This window comes from Emys orbicularis, chromosome 3 (genome assembly GCF_028017835.1).
Source record: "Emys orbicularis isolate rEmyOrb1 chromosome 3, rEmyOrb1.hap1, whole genome shotgun sequence".
Classification (NCBI taxonomy): Eukaryota; Metazoa; Chordata; order Testudines; family Emydidae; genus Emys; species Emys orbicularis.
In genome coordinates this window covers 49,993,758-50,014,387 of record NC_088685.1, presented here as the reverse complement: position 1 = coordinate 50,014,387, position 20,630 = coordinate 49,993,758, and the positions used below count along the sequence as shown (strand labels likewise).

General features: G+C 41.2%; 1 protein-coding gene across 1 annotated transcript in view; it reads left to right on the top strand.

The window, feature by feature from the left end:
• Positions 1 to 20,630, top strand: part of DST (dystonin) — a 434,612-nt gene that overhangs the window by 398,268 nt on the left and 15,714 nt on the right. Inside the window, 10 exon segments of the mRNA XM_065400686.1 lie at positions 265 to 384; positions 5,455 to 5,624; positions 6,143 to 6,302; positions 7,616 to 7,810; positions 9,465 to 9,593; positions 15,394 to 15,537; positions 16,759 to 16,947; positions 17,727 to 17,856; positions 19,252 to 19,415; positions 19,729 to 19,891. Coding sequence (XP_065256758.1) covers positions 265 to 384; positions 5,455 to 5,624; positions 6,143 to 6,302; positions 7,616 to 7,810; positions 9,465 to 9,593; positions 15,394 to 15,537; positions 16,759 to 16,947; positions 17,727 to 17,856; positions 19,252 to 19,415; positions 19,729 to 19,891 — 1,564 coding nt within the window.

Below are 20,630 nucleotides of genomic sequence, written 5' to 3'. Positions count from 1 at the left end.
CTGGGGAGCATGCATACTGTGATACCCCTTAAAGGTTGCTGATTGTGTTAAGAGGGTGAGGTCAGCTCCAATGAGAATGAATGGCCCATTAGGGGGCCATGAAGAGAGGAAGGCTCCTTGGATTTGCCCCATGATTGCACCTCTCTCTAGCAGCTGGTCACACTCTGGCCCTGAGCTGGCATGTCAGGTTTTAATCTTTTCTGAGTATTTTATGCACTAACATGTTTATACATTTGTGTGAATCCAAGTCATGCTTTTCCACAGTTCCATGAAGCCTGGAACAAACTTATGGCATGGTTGGAAGAGTCAGAAAAGTCATTGGATTCAGAGCTCGAAATTGCAAATGATCCAGACAAAATAAAGATGCAGCTTACACAGCATAAGGTAAGTCATGAATGATGAAATGCAGGATGTCCAAGTCCAATGACAGGAAAGTCTATCAACCCTGTACTATTTAATCAGCAGAGAGCAATAGATTTATGGCTTCACTATGCTGAAATGTTTGCCAGCATCAAATTAAAATGCTGGCTCATTTCCAGATGGTAAAATTAATGGGAATGGGAAGGGCTCTTCCCAGTCCCTGTTCATCTGTGGGGAAGAAGTAAACACTGAAGAGGAAAGATAAAATAATAGGGAACCATGGAAACTCTCAACAAAGAGAGAGAGAAATATTTTATGAAAAAGAAAAATATTCAAAGAGATTATATTATACGCTTCTTTGGTCTTTAAAATCACAAAGTTACCAAAATTACAGTTACCAACAAATTGTTTTGATTTGTATTGTGTTAGGATGATTTAAAATCTCCTTTTCACATTTTAGGATTCCCTCAAAAGTAAGAAATAATCTTGTATTTTGACCGGCAAATCCTTCATATGTCAAGTAGAAAGATTAGTTAAATAATTTGAAAAGCATCAGGTGCAATGGAATTGCCAGTAACAAGGGTGAAATGTGTAAGAGTAGGAGAGACATCTCTCTCTGCTTGGGAACCACAGCTCTGAAACGCCTTTCAACAAACCCAACTGCTTTCAGTTCTAAATGTAAATCACCTGATTGATTTGGCTTTTCCATAACTAATAATAGTAAAGTGAAAGGGAAAAAAATTAACTGTAGACCCCACAAAAGACAGAGAAAAATCCCCGAGGAAATCTTTACTTTGACTTTATTTTTTAAACAGCCCAGGTAACATGGTTATGGGCACTGCATGGATGGATGGTAGAATCCTCTAATGTAAAGTTGTGTGGAAAAGTTTAACTTGGAAGAATTTTCTCAGAGATAAAGACATGCTTGTGAGTGTAGGACAGTTAGTTTTTTTGCAATGCTGATATAGAATTGTCCTGCTCTTTTGAAGTATTTCCATGGTGTTCCCCAACCATTCTTTTGTCCCACATGGTGCACTCAAGAGATTGCACCCCCACATTTCCGCCCTTAGTCTAGCTCCTTATAGTGATCGCCTTATACCCCCTTAAAGTCCTTACACTATACTATTATGTTTGTTTTCCCCAACAGTCTCCAATTCATTTTTTTTATCCTCTCTTATTTTCCATGATGGCTTAAGCTTTGCATACCAACATGGAAAATATTTTCCTTTACTTTTAGAAGCTTGGCAGCTTGTCAAGCAACACTGGCTTTACCTTCATTTGCTCTTGAAACCTTCAGCTAAACTTGTGCTAGTGTTCTTGCTAGTTCTGCATTTTAGTATGCTCTGGGGTTTGCTATAGTTGCCAAAAATTAAAATCATATAGAATTAGAGCAAAATGCAGGCATTACGATCATCCTTTTTGCCTGTTCTGACCACATCATCCCCCTATGAATCGCTCTACTGCTAGCCTTCTCCACATCATCAAGTTCAAACTTCTTCTGGTGTCCTTCAAGGCCGAATGTAACTGCCGCTCCTACTTCCCTGCTCATGTCTTTTATTGTCTTTTTTTTATTTATTGCCTTCCCTCTCCTCTTCACTGGTGAAACTACCCTCCATGTCCTATTTGTCTGTTTCTCCCACAAATAATATGGCACCTCTTTCATGTCTCCACCCTTCCTCAAATTGGTGGGCAAACTCACTACCCTCCTTATTTAAATGCCTCCTTCAAGTCCCCCTTCTTCCAAAATGCCTACAAGAAACTAGCTGCCTAAGTCATCTACTTATTAATTTTATTTAAATCTTATGAATCACATCTATGATGAGGGATGGAGTACAGTGTGGCTTAAAGACACTGTGATTGAAGCTGGCAATTGTTTTGGAGGCTAGTGAGGGACATAAATAATAGAAGGAGGACGGGAGATGATTTCAGTGTATTTAATCATCAGGCTAAACAAAAAAATCAACCAAATTTGTATTTAATAAGCCAAGTGCCTCTCATCATCCTGCATTTCATCCTGCTCATATGTTGTCTCTTTCCTCCCATCCAAAGTCTGTCTTTGTCTTTTCAGACCAGGAATTTGTGAGCCAGCCTTTTCTTGTTCTACTTAGTTAATGATATTACTATCTGAACTGATGATGTGCACTGAAGTTGTGTGTGTGTTGTAAGCAATAACTCTGCTTCACTGTTTCCCAGGTTATCACTGCAAAACAATTAATAATAATAAAAAACACCACAACATTCCCCAAGATAAAATGTTCTCTCTCTCTCTCTCTCTCTCTCTCTCTCTCTCTCTCTCTCTCTCTCTCTCTCTCTCTCTCTCATATATTTATTTATGTTGCCAGGGATTTGGGGGGTTATTCGTAGTCTGTTTATTAGTTATTTTTAATTTTTTCTCCTTATATATTATTTTTAGAAGTCAGAGATGGAAAAACCCTATTAGGTCATCCAATCCATCCTTGACCTAGTGCAGATTTATTCCTTACAAGATTTGGCCCGCTTAACCTGTGAATATAAGTACCAATCTGCTATGGAAGGAAAGTACAGTAACTCCTCGCTTAACGTTGTTGTATGTTCCTGAAAAATGCTACTTTAAGCAAAACGATGTTAAGCGAATCCAATTTCCCCATGAGAATTAATGTAAATGAGGGGGTTAGGTTCCAGGGAAATTTTTTTCACCAGACAAAAGACTATATTTTTTACATATATATATATATATATATATATATACACATACACACACACACACACACATATACAGTATCAGTTTTAAACAAACAATTTAATACTGTACACAGCAATGATGATTGTGAAGCTTGGTTGAGGTGGTGAAGTCAAAGGGTGGGCTATTTCCCAGGGAATGCCTTACTGCTAAATGATGAACTAGCACGTGGCTGAGCCCTCAAGGGTTAACAGATTGTTGTTAATGTAGCCTCACACTGTACAAGGCAGCATGAATGGAGGGAGGAGAGACAGCATGGCAGAGAGAGACAGAGACACACACCATGTGTGTGTGAGAGAGATGCGCATTGCCCCTTAAAGTACTCTGATCCCACTCTAAGTACATTGCCTTTTTAAGTAGATCAGCAAGTTGAGACAGCAGCTGCTGCCAGCAAGTTCCCTCCCTCCTGAGCCCTGTCATGTCCCGTCCCGCCCCACTCTGTGAAAATGGGGTAAAGGAGCGGGGGGTGGGGGAAATGGGACACTCTGACAGCACTCCTCTCCTTCCTTTCCCTCCCCCCCGCCCCCCTCCCGCCTTGCACAGCAAGCAGTAGGCTCCCGGGAGTAGCTCCAAGGCAGAGGGCAGGAGCAGCACACGGCAGTGGGGGGAGGGACAGCTGAACTGCTGGGCAATGGATAGCCTGCTGGGTGGCTGCCGCACAGGGAATTTAGGGGAGAAGAGAGCTGATGGAGGGGCTGCCGGTCCACCCTGGTTCTAAGCCCCCACCAGCTAGCTCCAACGGGCTGCTGTTTCTGCAAGCGGTGAACAAAGCAGGCAGCTGCCAAACAACTGTTATAAGGGAGCGCTGCGCAACTTTAAACGAGCATGTTCTCTAATTGATCAGCAACAAACAACGAAACAACGTTAACCGGGATGACTTTAAGTGAGGAGTTACTGTAGATAATTAAATATTGAAGGTTTAATTCACCAATCTACAGTTAATATCTGAGGTGACTTAAACCATGGGCTAAAAATCTGCTCTCAGTTACTCCTCAGTGAAATCAAGTGAAAATGAAATTTGGCATTATGTATCCAGGCTAACCCTGGATGAATGAATTAACTAAAACCTTTTGTTCATCTCTGACTCCCCTTTTACTGCATAGTCTTTCTCTGGCAGCTATTTCATTTTGTCTGTTTGTGAAAATCAAGCAACACTACGTATGTAGTGCTGGGTGATTAACAGCCCCCACCAAAGAAAATATAAATTCATGAACAGTTTAAACAATTGTTTAAAAGTTCATGTGAAAAGGAATTTTTTTTATTCCGATTTTTTTGCCTCCCCCATACTTCCCCTCCACTTTGAAAGTACTTTGAAAAGATCTTAGTTTATCCTAGGGGAAGATTGTGTGTATGTGTGTGTTTCTCAAAGGGTGCAGGTAGTGGACTACTTCAGGTTTCTTAAGGGATGGGGAAAAAAAGGGAGCTGAAGTATTAAATTATAAAATAAATGCAGCGGTAGGGCCATGACTTTGATTTCCTTGCGAACCCCAATTTGCCACTGTCATCCAGGAAAGTTTGGGTGTTGAAGGAAGGCACACAACAGGACCTGCCAGTAGGGGGTTTGAATATGAGACTTCAGAACTTAGTGGACTAGCTGGGATAATGAACCCCTTTGCAGCCCCTAGATCCTGGAGTCAGTCTACACCAGCCTGAGCCCTCAACACAAATTAGTGCAGATAGAGTAATGCTCTATTTTAATCCCTCTGCCCATACTCTCGAAGGACTGTTCGAGAAAGCAGGGTTACTCTGGTCATTCCCCTTTCCTTCAGACCGTACCTCAGTCCTTTGTGCTGAGGGATAGGAAGGTGGTGGCGTAGCAATTGCTATGGCCAGCTCTGTGCCAACTGCAGATTCCTCAGTGCAGGAGGAATCCTCAAGGGGTTAGTTAAATAAGAGTTCAGGCCATTCATGCTTGCAGAACAGTGCAGAGGAGCTAGAGCAGGGAAAGGATCTGGCTCTAGAACTCTAGTACTTTAAGCTTCACCATAGCACTGGCAGACCAGAAATCTTTTAATATATGGAGATATCCTATCTCATAGAACTGGAAGGGACCCTGAAAGGTCATCGAGTCCAGCCCCCTGCCTTCACTAGCAGGACCAAGTACTGATTTTGCCCCAGATCCCTAAGTGGCCCTCTCAAGGATTGAACTCACAACCCTGGTTTAGCAGGCCAATGCTCAAACCACTGAGCTATCCCTCCCCCAATTTAATTTCTCTTGCATTTTAATATGATTTATGGGAGATATAAAGACTTTCTTACAGCATCATTTATAAATGTATTAATTGGTTCAAAAATGATATGAAAAGAAAGAATTAGTGAAAGCTCACAAGTACCTAGTACTATACAGGTGTTTACCTTTACTTCTACTCCTACAGGAGTTCCAGAAATCTCTTGGAGCCAAGCATTCTGTGTATGACACCACAAACAGGACTGGACGCTCCCTCAAAGAGAAAACCTCTCTGGCGGATGACAATTTGAAACTGGACGATATGCTGAGTGAGCTCAGAGACAAATGGGATACGATCTGTGGAAAATCTGTGGAAAGGTAAAATGAAAGGCCAAGTTTCCTTGTTTTAAAGGAGACTTGCAGAGGTAAAGAAGAGGGGGTTGTGTTCTTTTTGTGCTTCTCTGTGCTGTATAAGGAGGAATAGAAGTTGGTTGTTTGGAGTATTTTAAATGGGTAGCACAAGCACTGCTCCTTCCTAGTAGTCCCTGTGCTCTGGTCACCTCAAAGGGAAAGATGGGCTGGGAGATGGCCCTGCTCGTCCCCGACACCAGGCATCCCTGCTGAGAGGGAATGCACTAAAGTGAGGTGTGCTCTGCATCCTTCCAAGAGGTGGTGCAATGTGTATACTCTCTTTGTGTTCCAGGGAGCTCTGAAAAGCCGTGCCCATCCCTCCTCTCCCCACAGGCTCCCACTGTGACCCTAAGGTTTTTTCTCATTCACTAACTGCTGAAAAAAATCATTATCTATTAGCGACTATTGGATGCTGTCAGTTATATTGCAGGTTTCCTTAATAAATGTGATTGATTTTTTTCTTAGTGTTTTTTTTTTTTCCCCAGACAAAACAAACTGGAGGAAGCCCTGTTATTTTCAGGACAATTTACTGATGCTCTGCAGGCTCTCATCGACTGGCTATATAAAATTGAACCTCAGTTGGCAGAAGATCAGCCAGTGCATGGAGACATCGATTTGGTGATGAACCTGATTGATAATCACAAAGTAATTACAAAAATATTTTTCTAATTATTATTAATTAATATCAGACTGTGGGCAGCCACTTCAATATAATTTTCTGTAATTGTAAAAAGAAACGTTTTCTTAGAATCTGAAGAAAACCATTTAACCTGGAACGTTTGGACATCACAAAGCTCCCGACTACAATGGAAAATGCTGTGAAATCAGCACTCTGCAGTGCTACCGAGGCTCGATCCGCTGTAGCTTGGAGAGGGGTTTTGTGAAGTGAAGATTGACGTGGATCCAGGACATAGCCAGTGAATCTGTCATTCTGCAGGCCCAGCTCAGTACTATGGTGGAAAAAGCTGCTGTGGAGTCCATTGAATCCAATTATAGTAGCTGTGGAACAGTTGGGTGTGGAATGATTCCGTTCCCTTCACATCAGCCACCACTGTGTCCTATTGTCAGAAGTCTGTTTACTCAGGCTTTCATAGAATATTAGGGTTGGAAGAGACCTCAGGAGGTCATCTTGTCCAATCCCCTGCTCAAAGCAGGACTTTGGGCAGAAGAGAAAATATCTGGCCCTCACATATGAGATGTATCTTAGAAACATAGACATGTGTGTCATGGAACCAATGCTGCAGTCACATTGTGCACTTTAACTAATATATCAGCAGTAATCCAGTGCATTGTAATTGTCATATCATGTAGAAGGGTCTTTCTTGAAAGTGGATATTTTTCCAGCTGTGAACCTGAACATGCAAACACTTAAATATGTGAAATATGTGACATAATCTATCGCCCATCCAGTCAAATTACCAGATGGACTTTTATTTATATTTTAGTATTTTAACCCGGCTCCTTGATGCGCACTTTATCTGACTGCACTGTGATTTGGGACAGACTTGCACATTCATCATCGTGTCAGCAGATCGATTGCTTTGAAGGGCTTAAAGCCCGTATGTTAAGGTGACCAGATTTTTGTGCATCGCAGTGGGTCAAGTAGTTCAGAGGGTCTAGCTACAAATATACTCCCATGTTTCACGAGGCTAGGCAACTTTTTCAGGTTGAGTGAGCCTTCTTCCCAGTGTAAATGAGCTAGTGTTGAAGCTTAGAGGGCTTTCTTGCAGAAAATGTGCCATTTAACCCCATATGGAGCCATTTAACCCCAATTGAAAAGAAAGCCAAATGTAGGGTGTGAAAATCTTATAATGTGCATTTTAGAATGTTTAGATTGAGGTATTTTCTGTAAAACTAAACCCTAATTTAGTCTTCTCCATATCCCCACTAACTACGTCACACGTGAGACACTGAAGCCGTGATAAATTGAACATGTAAAATGTGTGTGTGGTCCCCAGGTCTTCCAGAAGGAGCTGGGGAAGAGGACAAGCAGTGTCCAGGCTCTGAAACGCTCTGCTCGAGAACTCATAGAAGGCAGTCGTGATGACTCCTCCTGGGTAAAGGTCCAAATGCAGGAGCTAAGCACTCGCTGGGAGACGGTTTGCGCCCTGTCCGTATCCAAGCAAACGCGACTGGAACAGGCCCTACACCAGGTAAAAAAGGATAGGAGAAGCAAAGAAAACACAGACAAATTTACTGCTTGAAAACTTAATGTTATAATTAAGAAAATGATCAAAAAAAATTCAAATATTTCCCCCCCTAATTTTACACTTTTTCACTACAGGGTAGGTTGTGCCTTATCTTCTTTTTTCTTCTTCTTATTATATTGCATTAGCACCTAGGAGCCCCAGTCATGGACCAGGGCCCCCATTGTACAAACAACCAGCAAAAAGAGACTATCTGCCCCAAAGATCTTACAATCTAAATCGGGGTGGGCAAACTTTTTGGCCTGAGGGCCACATCGGGGTTGCAAAACTGTATGGAGGGCCGGGTAGGGAAGGCTGTGCCTCCCCAAACAGCCTGGCCCCCACCCCCTATCCGCCCCCTCCCACTTCCAGCCCCCTGACTGGCCCCCTCAGAACCCTCAACCCATCCAACCTCCCCTGACAACCCCCTTCCGGGACCCCCCCGCCCCTAAAACTCCACCCCCTATTCCACCCCCCCAGCTCCCAGTCCCCTGACTGCTCTGACCCCTATCCACACCCCCGCCCCCTGACAGGCCCCCGGGACTCCCATGCTTATCCAACTCCCACGCTTATCCAAACCCTCCCCATCCCCTGACACCCCCCCCCAGAACCTCCACCCCATCCAACCACCCCCTGCTCCCTGTCCCCTGACTGCCCCCCGGGAACCCGTGCCCCTTATCCAACCCCCCCAACCCCCTTACCATGCCGCTCTGGCAGCTGTGCCACCTGGCCAGAGCCAGACATGCTGCCCTGCAGGAGCGTGCAGCCCCACTGCCCAGAGCGTTGCCTGCATGGCAGTGTGGCTGTGGGGGAGGAGGGACAGCAGGGCAGGGGCCAGGGGCTAGCCTCCCCAGCCAGGAGCTCAGGGGCCGGGCAGGACGGTCCGGCCCGCGGGCCGTAGTTTGCCCACCTCTGATCTAAATAAAGCCTTTTAGGCACAGGCCTGAGTAAGGGCTGGTGTGGAGCTGCCCCACTCCAGGAGACGCTTAAGAGGGAAATCACACATTGAGCTTCCTGGTGCTCAAGAGGTGTGCATCCTTTAGGATGGGATAGCTTGTCCCCACTGTGTCCCAAGCCCACTGTGCCCACTGCCTTCTTTGGGGTAATATGTTCCCCCAAGGAGCTCAAAAGAAGAAGTAATGTGCTACCTCTAACTACGACTATAGCTGGTCTTTACACGGGGTGCCCACGGATGGACTCTCCTTGTCCTCTCTACCCACATAAGACTTACTCTGTTAATTTTTCTTAAGTAATGATTAAGGATACTCAGTAGGTGTAATTCCCATCTCTCCAGCTGGTACATGAAAGCACCTCCTTTGTCATTTTTCAGAATGAAGGCATGATATTCTGAGATGAGCTGCACATACACTGTAAATCAGAAGGTTAAAAGCATGAACAGGCTTTTAGGCTTCCTACAATTTTTGAGATGCATGAGACATTTTTACAGTCATGGAAATGTAGTACTGTATATCATTGACTTTTTAATGGAAAGTTAATGTGCCTGTATTGCTACATGATTAATGACTCCAAAGCTGGACTCAGCTTCATTGTTCAGGGAGGAATCCAAAGCCAAGTGATTTCTGTCAGATTCCCTCAGAAAGGGCTGTTTTTTTTCTTACAGGGAGAGGAATTTCACGCTGTTGTGCATGTTCTTTTGGAGTGGCTGGCTGAGGCAGAGCAGGCCCTTCGTTTCCATGGAATCCTCCCAGATGATGAAGAGTCTCTGCGGACACTAATCGATCAGCACAGGGTAAGTAAGATAATGGAGAGGATGCTGGCTGCTAGACTTGATTTATTGAAAGGTGGAAATAAAATGAAACAAAGCAAAGTATCTCTAGTATAATCACGTCCTGCAACAAGACTTGTTTTCACAGTTATTTCTAGAATAAGAAATTAAAAGTTCTGTAAATTTGAGGGTTCAACATCCATTTTTAGTTCAGGCTATCTGTCTATCAGGATAACATCTCACTAGGCTTTAAAGCCATTTTGTCTTACTAAGAAAATAATGCAAAAAATACCATTTTTAAGGGAGTTGTATAAAATTAGAGACTGGTTCAAAAACTTACTTGCAAGCAATGTAACTTGGTAAGCTTTGTTAATAGGATGTTTTAATACCAACAGTATAGCTGTTCTCCTAGCAACTCTGAGTGAAACCACCGTACACCTTTTTTGTCAAGATCATCTATATATGTCATCAAAATGATGTTATCAGCCATTAACCTTCTGTCATGATGAAGCACCATGTTGACATGCTTCACATGCATTATGTATTGAAATATTACAGTGACAAAGATACTGGAGATTTAGGTTACAAGCCATCAAACTGGATTTCAACTAATGAAATGCAAAAATGACTAAGTTAATGACACAACTAAGGAAAAACTCAGGGGCATATCTCTTCCCATTGAGAAAGTTGCCTTCAAAAAACCCAAAACACCTTCCATGCAGTTGTAGTAGTAAGAATGGCCCTACTGGGTCAGACCAGCAGTGCATCTAGCCCAGTATCCTGTCTTCCGACAGTGGCCAATGCCAGATGCTTCAAAAGGAATGAACAGAACAGGGCAATTATCAAGTGATCCATCCCGTGTCATCCAGCCCCAGCATCTGGCAGTCAGAGGCTTAGGGACACCCAGAGCATGGGGTTGCATCCCTGACCATCTTAGCTAAAAGCCATTGTTGGACCTATCCTCCATAAACTTATCTAATTTTTTTTTTCAGCCCAGCTACACTTTCAGCCTTCACAACCTCCCCTGGCAATGGGTTTCACAGGTTGATTCTATTTTGTATGAAGAAACACTTCCTTTTGTTTGTTTTAAACCTGCGGCCTATTAATTTCATTGGGTGACTCCTGATTCTTGTGTTCTGTGAAGGGGTAAATAACACTTCCTCATTCACTTTTTCCACAATGTTCATTATAAACCTCTATCATGTTCCCCCTTGGTCGTCTCTTTTCAAAGCTGAATAGTTCCAGTCTTTTTAATCTCTCCTAATATGGAAGCTGTTCCATACCCCTAATCATGTTTGTTGCCCTCTTTGTACCTTTTCCTGTTCTGATATATCCTTTTTGAGATGGTGCGACCAGAATGGCACGTAGTATTCAATGTGTGGGCGTACTATGAATTTATATAGTGGCATTATGATATTTTCTGTGTTATTATCTATCCCTTTCCTAATGGTTCCTAAAATGCAGTTAGCTTTTTTGACTGCCATTGCACATTGAGCAGATGTTTTCAGGGAACTATCCACAATGACCCCCAAGTTCTTTTTCTTGAATGGTAGCAACTAATTTAGTATGTATACATTTTGTATGGATATTTGAGATTGTTTTCCAATGTGCATTACTTTGCATTCATCAACACTGAATTTCATCTACCATTTTCTTGCCCAGTCACCTAGCTTTGTGAGATCCCTTTGTAACTCTTTGCAGTCTGCTTTGGACTTAACTATCTTGAGTAATTTTCTATCTGCAAATTTTGCCACTTCAGTGTTTACCCTTTTTCCATATCACTTATGAATATGTTGAACAGCACTGCTCCCAGTACAGATCCCTGGGGGACCCTTCTATTTAACTCTGTCGAGTCTGAAAATGACCATTTATTCCTAACTTTTGTTTCCTGTCTTCTAACTACTGATCCATGAGATGACCTTCCCTCATATCCCATGACTGCTTACTTTGCTTAAGAACCTTTGGTGAGGGACCTTGTCAAAGGCTTTCTGAAAGTCAAAGTACACTATATCCACCGTATCACCCTTGTCCACGTTTGTTGACCCTCTCAAATAACTCTAATAGATCGGGGAGGCATGATTTCTCTTTACAAAAGCCATGTTGATCTTCCCAACAAATCATGTTCATCTATGTGTCTGATAATTCTGTTTTTTGCTATAGTTTCAACTAATTTGCCTGATACTGAAGTTAGGCCATGGCAGGAATGATAATAGTAATGTATTTCTTGACTACTGTGAGGGAGAAAATTGTAACAAAACTTCCATGCAATTAAGGGTGCCAAAAAAGCATCATATTTTTACCACTCCTTGTGGTTGGTGGTATCAGCTGACAGGGCATGACCGTCTAACTGTGCATAACTCAATAATCCTCAGAGTATCCTGACTTCAACCACACACAGCTCTCAGGGCATCCATATGTAGTATCTGCCCCTTCTAGTGCCTGTCATCACCACTGTCAGCATGTTCAAATCAAATCACTGTTGTGCTGCCACTGGTTCCCTCACTGTGCCTGTTTACTGCTTTCCCATCTGCGGGATCTTCAACACAGGAGGGAAAGTTTCAACAACTGCCACTGAGTTGTGTGGAAATTTGCCATTTAATTTGGGGCCACTGGGAATGTAGTGCTTTGTGCTGTGGCTCCCTAGCTCCATCCTCCTCTGTCTGGCCACACCTTCCTCATATATGTTTGTTTGTTTTAAACCTGCGGCCTATTAATTTCATTGGGTGACTCCTGATTCTTGTGTTCTGTGAAGGGGTAAATAATGGCCATTGATGCCATGGAAGCGCTGCCAGCTGCTTTTCTGGTATCTTTGAGGGAGTGAAGTATGCCTGTTATCTGCCCGTCCTCTCTAGCTGCTCCACATGGTTCCCTTTTGTTTTTTTGCTCTCCTCTGTATAAGTGAAATCCTGGCCCCGCTGAAATCAGTGTCAAAACCCCCATTGATTTTAATGGAGCCTGCATGTCATCCTGTGTCACTAGACTAATAAAATAATTCCCACAAAAATAAAACTTAGCTAAGTTATAGTTAAGATTGCTAAGTCCACTCTAAAAGAAGATGTACCATTAATCACATCATTTTTTTGTAAAAAAAAATGAATAAACATTGAAACTATGGAAATCACAATCTAAGAACAATTCTGACAGCATCCTTAATACCCCATGCACACATTAATAAATCGAAAAAATTCTCACCAGGTAGCACACTACACTTTTGGACTCACCAGTGTTACTATTCTCCAAACGTTAATAACCAATTTTCAAATGCCACCTTCTGATGAGAAGTTAGGAAGGAAGGGGCTTATACAGGAGCTCTCACTGTAGCCTTAACCAGGGGGCTTCGACCAGTGCCTTCATAATAAAAAACAACTGTAACAGTATTAGAGCTGCTTACTTAATCTAGTTAGATGTTATTTTACTGGGGGGTTAGATTCAGTCTTTTAATTACTATCTATTGGTGATGATGTAAATTGCAAATATGTACATAAGTACCTAATTTCCCCCCTAAACTTGGTATGTGTGTTGTGCCAATTAATATTGCAAAGGATGACTTGCTTTTGAAATTTGTACAGCATTACCATTTGTGTTATACATTGTTAATTTGATAATGAGTGTGATGTCTCCAATGTACATCTGAAATTCTTAGGAGAAAAAATGAAAGGTAGGTAAGTGTGGTATATTACATAAATTTAAAACATCATCTCTCTTCTGTCTATGTTGCTACAATATTATCCCTAATCACTTATTAGATTATAATGACTGCATTATTGAGGTAAATGTTAAATGTGTCCTTTATTCACAGTGCATTTTATAATTCCTGTAAAATGATTTTAATACCTTTGTATCAAGCCACAGTTAGTGAAAGCTTTTCATTTTTAAGCATTTAACCTCAAAGGTCCATTTTTATGTCCCACTACTTAGCTTTTTTCTTGAAAACTGCACATGATTTAATGAAGGCTACATGTCATAGACAATTTAAGTTTTCTACCACTCATCACTGTCTCTGGGGACTAAGAGGTACAGTAGGTTAATGCACTACATTAAGTAATAAAAGATATGAATTTGTTCTCAATCTCTCTCTAGTGTATCACTAAACCACCACAGAGTTCAGCACAGTTTGGGGAAGCTCAGTATTCCAAACATCTAGGTTCTTGCAGATCAGGGTTTTGAGGTTTATTTATAGAGTTGTGTAGGGAAAGTTGCATTATGTTTGCCAATATTCTGCCTGGCTCTTGCCAATGCTGCCAGTTTCTCAGTGTAACAAATACTAAAATACACTGTATATGTACAGACACCATTTTGAGCTGAAATTGCAAGAATAGCTCATGGGATTTCAACACAACCAGACTGGAAACATAACCCTGATTTGGTCTCAGAGTCATTCACTTATTTAACCTAATCCAGATTCAGGTACTGCCTACTCTGCCCAAATCAAGTCTAGCTACACAATCTGCAAGTTTTAGGAGGTAATTAGAAATTGACAAGAACCTGTTGGAGCCTGAGCACCCACCTCTCAGCTTTCCCCCCAAGCCCAGCTGCTGGAGATGCTGTGGGACATGCAGGTATCCAGGGCACCCAGCTTCCCTGCCATTTCCCAAGCCCATCTGCAGCTCCCCAACTGCCTACCAGGAAGGTTCATGTCAATTTAATTTTCTCCCTGCAGACAGAAAATGAAATTGAGGAGAGCTTTCCAGGTGGCCAGCCGGGAGCCATCATTTCAGTTTTCCTGATGGAAAATCAAATTTTGGGGGGGAAATTTCAGTTTTGGAAAAAGTATTTTTCCATTGGAAAATAATTCTCATGGAAAATTCCCAACCAGTTCTGCTGTCTGGTTCTTTATAGTTTGTTCCTTCAGCATCTGGTAAGGAGCTTTTAGCTGGGTATATTGTAGGATTAGTATTGATAAACAGGCTAGGTCTCCTGAAGATTTTCTAGTAGTGACTCCAACCACAGCACATTTGATTTACAGTATCTTATAGAGTGGTATGATTTTTTTGAATAGGGTCATGTATACCACAAGCATATACAACATTTTGCATTACTAAAGAGTTGCAGGCTAATATGTTACATATTTTAAATCTTAATTTAGTTCTTTATATGGAATAGGTTTTTTAAATGATCTTAACTTTTCTTGTATGTAGTGGTGGTGTAGCAGTGTTAGTCCCAGGATATTAGAGAGATGAGGTGGGTAAGGTAATATCTTTTATTGGATCAGCTTCTGCTGTTGAGAGAGACACGCTTCCGAGCTACACAGAGCTCTTCTCCAGATCTGGGAAAGGTACTCAGAATGTCACAGCTAAATATGAGATCGAACAGAAAGTTTAGCATAAGTAGTTAGCATGTATTCTAAGAGACCATTCAAGGTGAAGTGGCCCATTAATACCCAGGCAGTCATAGGACAAAAAGGGGGGATAGTGGGTAATTGTTGTAATAAGCCATAAATCTAGTGTCTTTGTTTAGACCAGGATTTTTAGCGTCTAGCAAAGTTATGAATTTAAGCACCCAGGCTCATCTTTTGAAAGTGTTGACATTTTCCCAGACCTTAAGAAGAGCTCTGCATGGCTCGAAAGCTTGTTTCTCTTACCAACAGAAGTTGATCAAGTGAAAGATATTACCTCGCCCACTTTGTCTCGCTGAACTTTTCTTATAAGAATTGGACTTGTCTCGTCTCTTACTTTTTCCCCTCTGCCCATTGAATCAGTTCAGGTTTTGAATGATCCAGTAGAGAACTTTAGTCTTCCAGATTTGGCCAACACTCATTGAAATTACTCAGATTTTTCTTTCAACTGGTGCCAGCATCTAACTGAAATCGTTGTTTCTGGTTTAGGAATTCATGAGGAAGTTGGAGGACAAAAAGGCAGAACTAAATAAAGCAGCAGGTATGGGAGAAGCCATCCTGGCTATCTGCCACCCAGACTCCATCACTACCATTAAGCACTGGATAACAATCATCAGAGCCAGATTTGAAGAGGTCAGTATGTCTCATGCAGCCTTCATAGTAACAGGCAGTCTTTGATAGGTTGGAACATAGTTGGCAATTAACAAGACTGTTACGTTGGAGGAAATGATCCAGCTGTTGAGAACACAACTATTTAAAATACCCAAGCTGATAGATGTGAAGAGGCCAGGTTTTACTTTGCTTTTGAGAAGTAAAAGAATAACTACAGCAGCTGGTCAGACTTTTTTTTTAGGAAATACCACCCCCCATTTCTCCTCAGCAAATCCATAGTATCAAGGGAGAGAGTATAATGCTTTAAAAAATCAACAATCAGGATATATACGAAGTATTCTGTCGTTGCTCAGTAATAATCGTGTTAGAGGATACTGGATTCCAAAATATTCTTAAAATGCCCCCATGAATCCAGTGGTGATTTCCAAATTGTTCAGCAGCTTTCCATAGGCCACAAAACAGGATTACAGTAATGTGAACTAGGTAGCTTTTAGTTCACACCAACAGGGTCGACACAAGATAGATGGAGTGCAATGCATTAGAGAACTCTAGAGTTCACATGCTGTAGTGTGGACTGCGATGCCATGTTGACAAGCCCTAATGGGCATGCCATGGAGAATACATGCTCAGCTTCTGGAGGTGAAGTTTTGTGTCTATGTTTATAGTTTAAAGCAGTGGTTCTCAAACTTCTGTACTGGTGACCCCTTTCACATAGCAAGCCTCTTAGCGCGACCCCCCCTTATAAATTAAAAACACTTTTTAATATATTTAACACCATTATAAATGCTGGAGGCAAAGCGGGGTTTGAGGTGGAGGCTGACAGCTTGCAAACCCCCCATGTAATAACCTTGTGACCCCCTGAGAGGTCCCGACCCCCAGTTTGAGAACCCCTGGAAAAGGGAACCACTTTAAAGGAAAACAAATAGTAGCCAAATACAGCTTCCAGAGTGTCCAAAAATGGGGATCTGATTCTACCTGATTCACTTTTCCTAGTATTTCCAGTGATCTCAGTGGGGCTATTCATGTCCTTAATATGCTGTGAGAAGACACTATTGTGGAAGTTTAATAAAACCTGAAGGTTAATGCTTGTGACGAAACGTGGTTGAACTGGGAACTCCAGGTGCACAGGAACTCTGATAATCCTGACCCTTGTTTAAATCAGGAAAGGATAAAAGCAAGTGGGGTACTTTCCAAAGAAACATACCAGATTTGGAAATATTCATGGATTGACTTTTTATCAAGGTATTAGCATGGGCAAAGCAACATCAGCAGAGACTGGCAGGAGCCCTTGCTGGACTTATTGCTAAGCAGGAATTGTTGGAAGCCTTATTGTCCTGGTTGCAGTGGGCAGAGACTACTCTTAGTGAAAAAGATAAAGAGGTCATCCCCCAGGAGATCGAGGATGTTAAAGCACTCATAGCTGAACATCAGGTAAGGCATGAAAAATGTGAAACATGTCTTAAGGATTTTGTACTGATACATGCATTTTAGATTTGCTACATAATCAAATATGAGCCGGTTCTAGTTATTTACAGTATTTTTAATGATCCAGTTTCCAGATACCTGATTGTATGTTCCCTGTCCCTATGATTGATCCCAGCCTTGCTCAAGCAAAGCAAACAAATGAAAATGCAGCGATGTTTTAAAAACATGCACCAGCTTGTTAGGAATAAGGACACTGTACATTTAGAAAACACCTGAAGTACCAGGCAGTGCTGCTGCCTAGAACCAGCATTGCATTGTCTGCTTTGCTAAGTGAATTTTAAAACATGTTTTATGCAAGTGACCATCCTTGCTTCACAGCAGATCCTAATTGACTCTCCTCTGAGATGTTGTCGGTTAGTCTGGACAGCAAAGGACCTGGAGCTGCTCTTGAATTCAGGGTCTTTTGCACATCGCACCTGGTGCACCAAGTGCAGCCAAGTGTGGCTACGTATTTTTAAATGTAGACTTCCTTTAGCAGCTCTGCCATAATGTAGGTAGAAGTTCATCTAGGTAATATTTCTTAGCTACAAAATACGTATTTTATATTTAATTGGAATGATAGGATTATTTTAGTGAAAGAGAAATGTCTCTTGTGTCTCCTGCTGTAATTTTCCTGACAAGTAGTTGCCCTTTCTCTGTAACTTGGTATTCTATTTTCTTTATTTGTCTTTCTCGTCAATTATTCTTCTCCATTGATAATTAAAGCAGCTACCATTTAATTGCAGACGTTTATGGAGGAAATGACCAGAAAACAGCCTGATGTGGATAAAGTCACAAAGATCTACAAAAGGAAGGCAGTTGAACCCACTCCAATACAGTCTCATATTCCTGTGCTAGATAAAGGGAGAACAGGAAGTAAGTGATGGAATTTTTTGGGGAGGTTGCACGTATCATTACTTTTCCAATATAAATGATTGATTTCTCATAAACTAATACTGTTAGGTGTCATTACTATCAGAACAGTCTGGTAAAACAAGGTGAAATTATTCCTCCATTGGTTTTTCTAATTACTTTGTCGTATGTTTTTTCATTGAGAGAAACGTGTCTATTTGGTAACAGACTTTGTAGCTAATTGTGCCAATACATAACAAGGCAAACATGACACCTACTGTAATTGAATTTGTACTAATTCCTTCCCAAAATATAGAGTGAACTATTTTAATTTCTCTTCAATAAGGCTCGAATACCTCTTAACCTTTTACAAGCGACTGTCACAACTGATCAGTGTAGCTTTCCATTCTCACATAGTGGAAAAATATGATTTCTTTAGTAGAATAATTGCAGAAAACTATTTTTATTTATCAATAAACATTGATGAGGCATTCCAGTATCTGTGCTTCATTTCATCACATTGCTACTGATTTTTATGATCTGCTGCTAATTTTATACATGCAGTTTTGTGTGTACTGTACTTTCCTAGTGGTAGATTTTTGTAAACTCAAATATAGAATTGACACCTGCGAAGCGTATGTATATGCCAATTATGTGCCAACTTATGACCATTTTGGGAGTGCTAATCATTTTGCATGCAAAATTGTGGAAACAAAATTAAAGGCTGAACTGAGGCTTCCTTGAAAATTTCACTCATAAAGTTTTTTTTTTTAACCCTGTTGTGTTTTAACACTCCCACTCTTGCAAAAAGTGCCAAGAGACCTTTAATGGTCTTTAGCTGGTAAAGGTGGGTTGTTTGTTGTTGTTTTTTACCGACTCATCCAAAAGATGAAATACCTAGTTGCACAGTGCAGCACAAGACAGTACTGATTGGTTATGAAGAGCACCACCTAATGAATTCCCTCTCTTCTATCCTGCATGAAAGGACATGGATTTTAGTAGGACTCCCAACTGAGTTTCATGTAAAGCGAATCCTTAAGTGAGGAGATGATGTAAATTTTTGTATCTCTACTTCTACCTCCAAAATGAGGCTATTTGTTCTGCAATGCTCTCTCAGACCTTGCTTGCAGTGGGGATATTTATAAACATTTTTCTGTGCTGGTTCACAAGTATGGCCAGTAGTGGAAGGTGTCATGTAGACACGGCCCAGGTGTTTTAACCATCGTGTTGTCTTACTCTGGCAATGGCAAAACTCCCATTAATTACAATGGGGGGACCAGGATTTGGCTCATTATTTGTAGCAGAAAGAAGTCTTTTTAAAGAGGTCGATCATCATTCACATGAAAATATGCTGTGTTTTAAATTGGTTGGGACATGGAGAAAAATAAGCCTATGCTAACTTGTATTCTGTTTTAATAGGAAAACGTTCCCAAACAGCAGGCATGTATCCATCAGGAACACAGACACAAATTGAAACCAAGAATCCAAGGATAAACCTATTAGTCAGCAAATGGCAGCAAGTCTGGCTTCTGGCCTTGGAAAGAAGAAGAAAATTGAATGATGCTTTGGATAGACTAGAAGAGGTCCGCACACAGCATATATATTATATACTATATATATTTTTGTTTAACACTGCATTTCCTGTTACAAAGCGATAGTAATGCCAGCCTTACATTTTTGTTATATGATGTATAGTTAGATGGAAACATCTTGATATGTGCATGCAGAAAGCAGCTAGTCCTATTTTAATAGTGAATAGAATCAAACCATTTCAGTACAAATGTGGGCATTTTAAAGAGCCAGTTATTTAAAAGCATGCCGACGTGACCTCTCTTACTTATTCTGTAAGTGGTTCATTTAAACTTGAAAAACATCTCTCATCTCTCTTTCCTCAAGCTGAGGGAATTTGCCAACTTTGATTTTGATATCTGGAGGAAAAAGTATATGAGATGGATGAATCATAAGAAATCTCGAGTAATGGACTTCTTTAGGAGGATTGATAAAGATCAGGATGGAAAGATAACGAGGCAGGAATTTATTGATGGAATTCTTTCTTCAAGTAAGTTCTAAATTAAGTTACTGATGAGATTATGAGATGCATCTAATATATTGGCAACATATTGTATCTGAGGTAAGTCTTGATGTGGTAATAGATCGGTTTACCTTTAAAGAAATTATCACTCTGAGATAAAGGTAAAGTGGCAATAATTGCTTTACTTGAAAACACTGTTAAAATTTAGACACTCCTTTCTTGAGCAAGTCAGATTATGACACGGATTTTTGTTCCTATGTTGTGTGTATGTAATACGCTGGTTAAGTGTGTGTGATCATGTCTCCCTCTAGTGGCTGGCCCACATAAAAGATAAGAGCCTACGACTTCTAACAACTCCTTTTGCTCAGGTGGTGGAGACCTGTGCTTTTTGTGTCAGAGGGTCAGAGTTGTGTTCCTGCTGACAGCACCTGGTCAGCACAAATGGTAGCCCTTATGTAGATAAGAACTCCTCTGCACCTGAAATAATCAAAATGAGCTTCCACAAACACGGGGTGCGTGTAACGTACTGTATATGGGTATGGTCATATCTGCCTCTCATGACTAGCCCACATCTGAGGATAAGATTCTGCTACTACTACCAGCTGAAAGAGCTACCCTGTTAGCTGAAGTGGTGTAGGCCTGTAGTTGCTGAATGTCCATGGCACTACTGCTGTTGATCATTCATGCTGGATGTTTATATATTGTAATACTTTATTTATCTCCCTGTACAGTCTGTGAGTGAGCAATGAACATGCTGCTGCAGGAG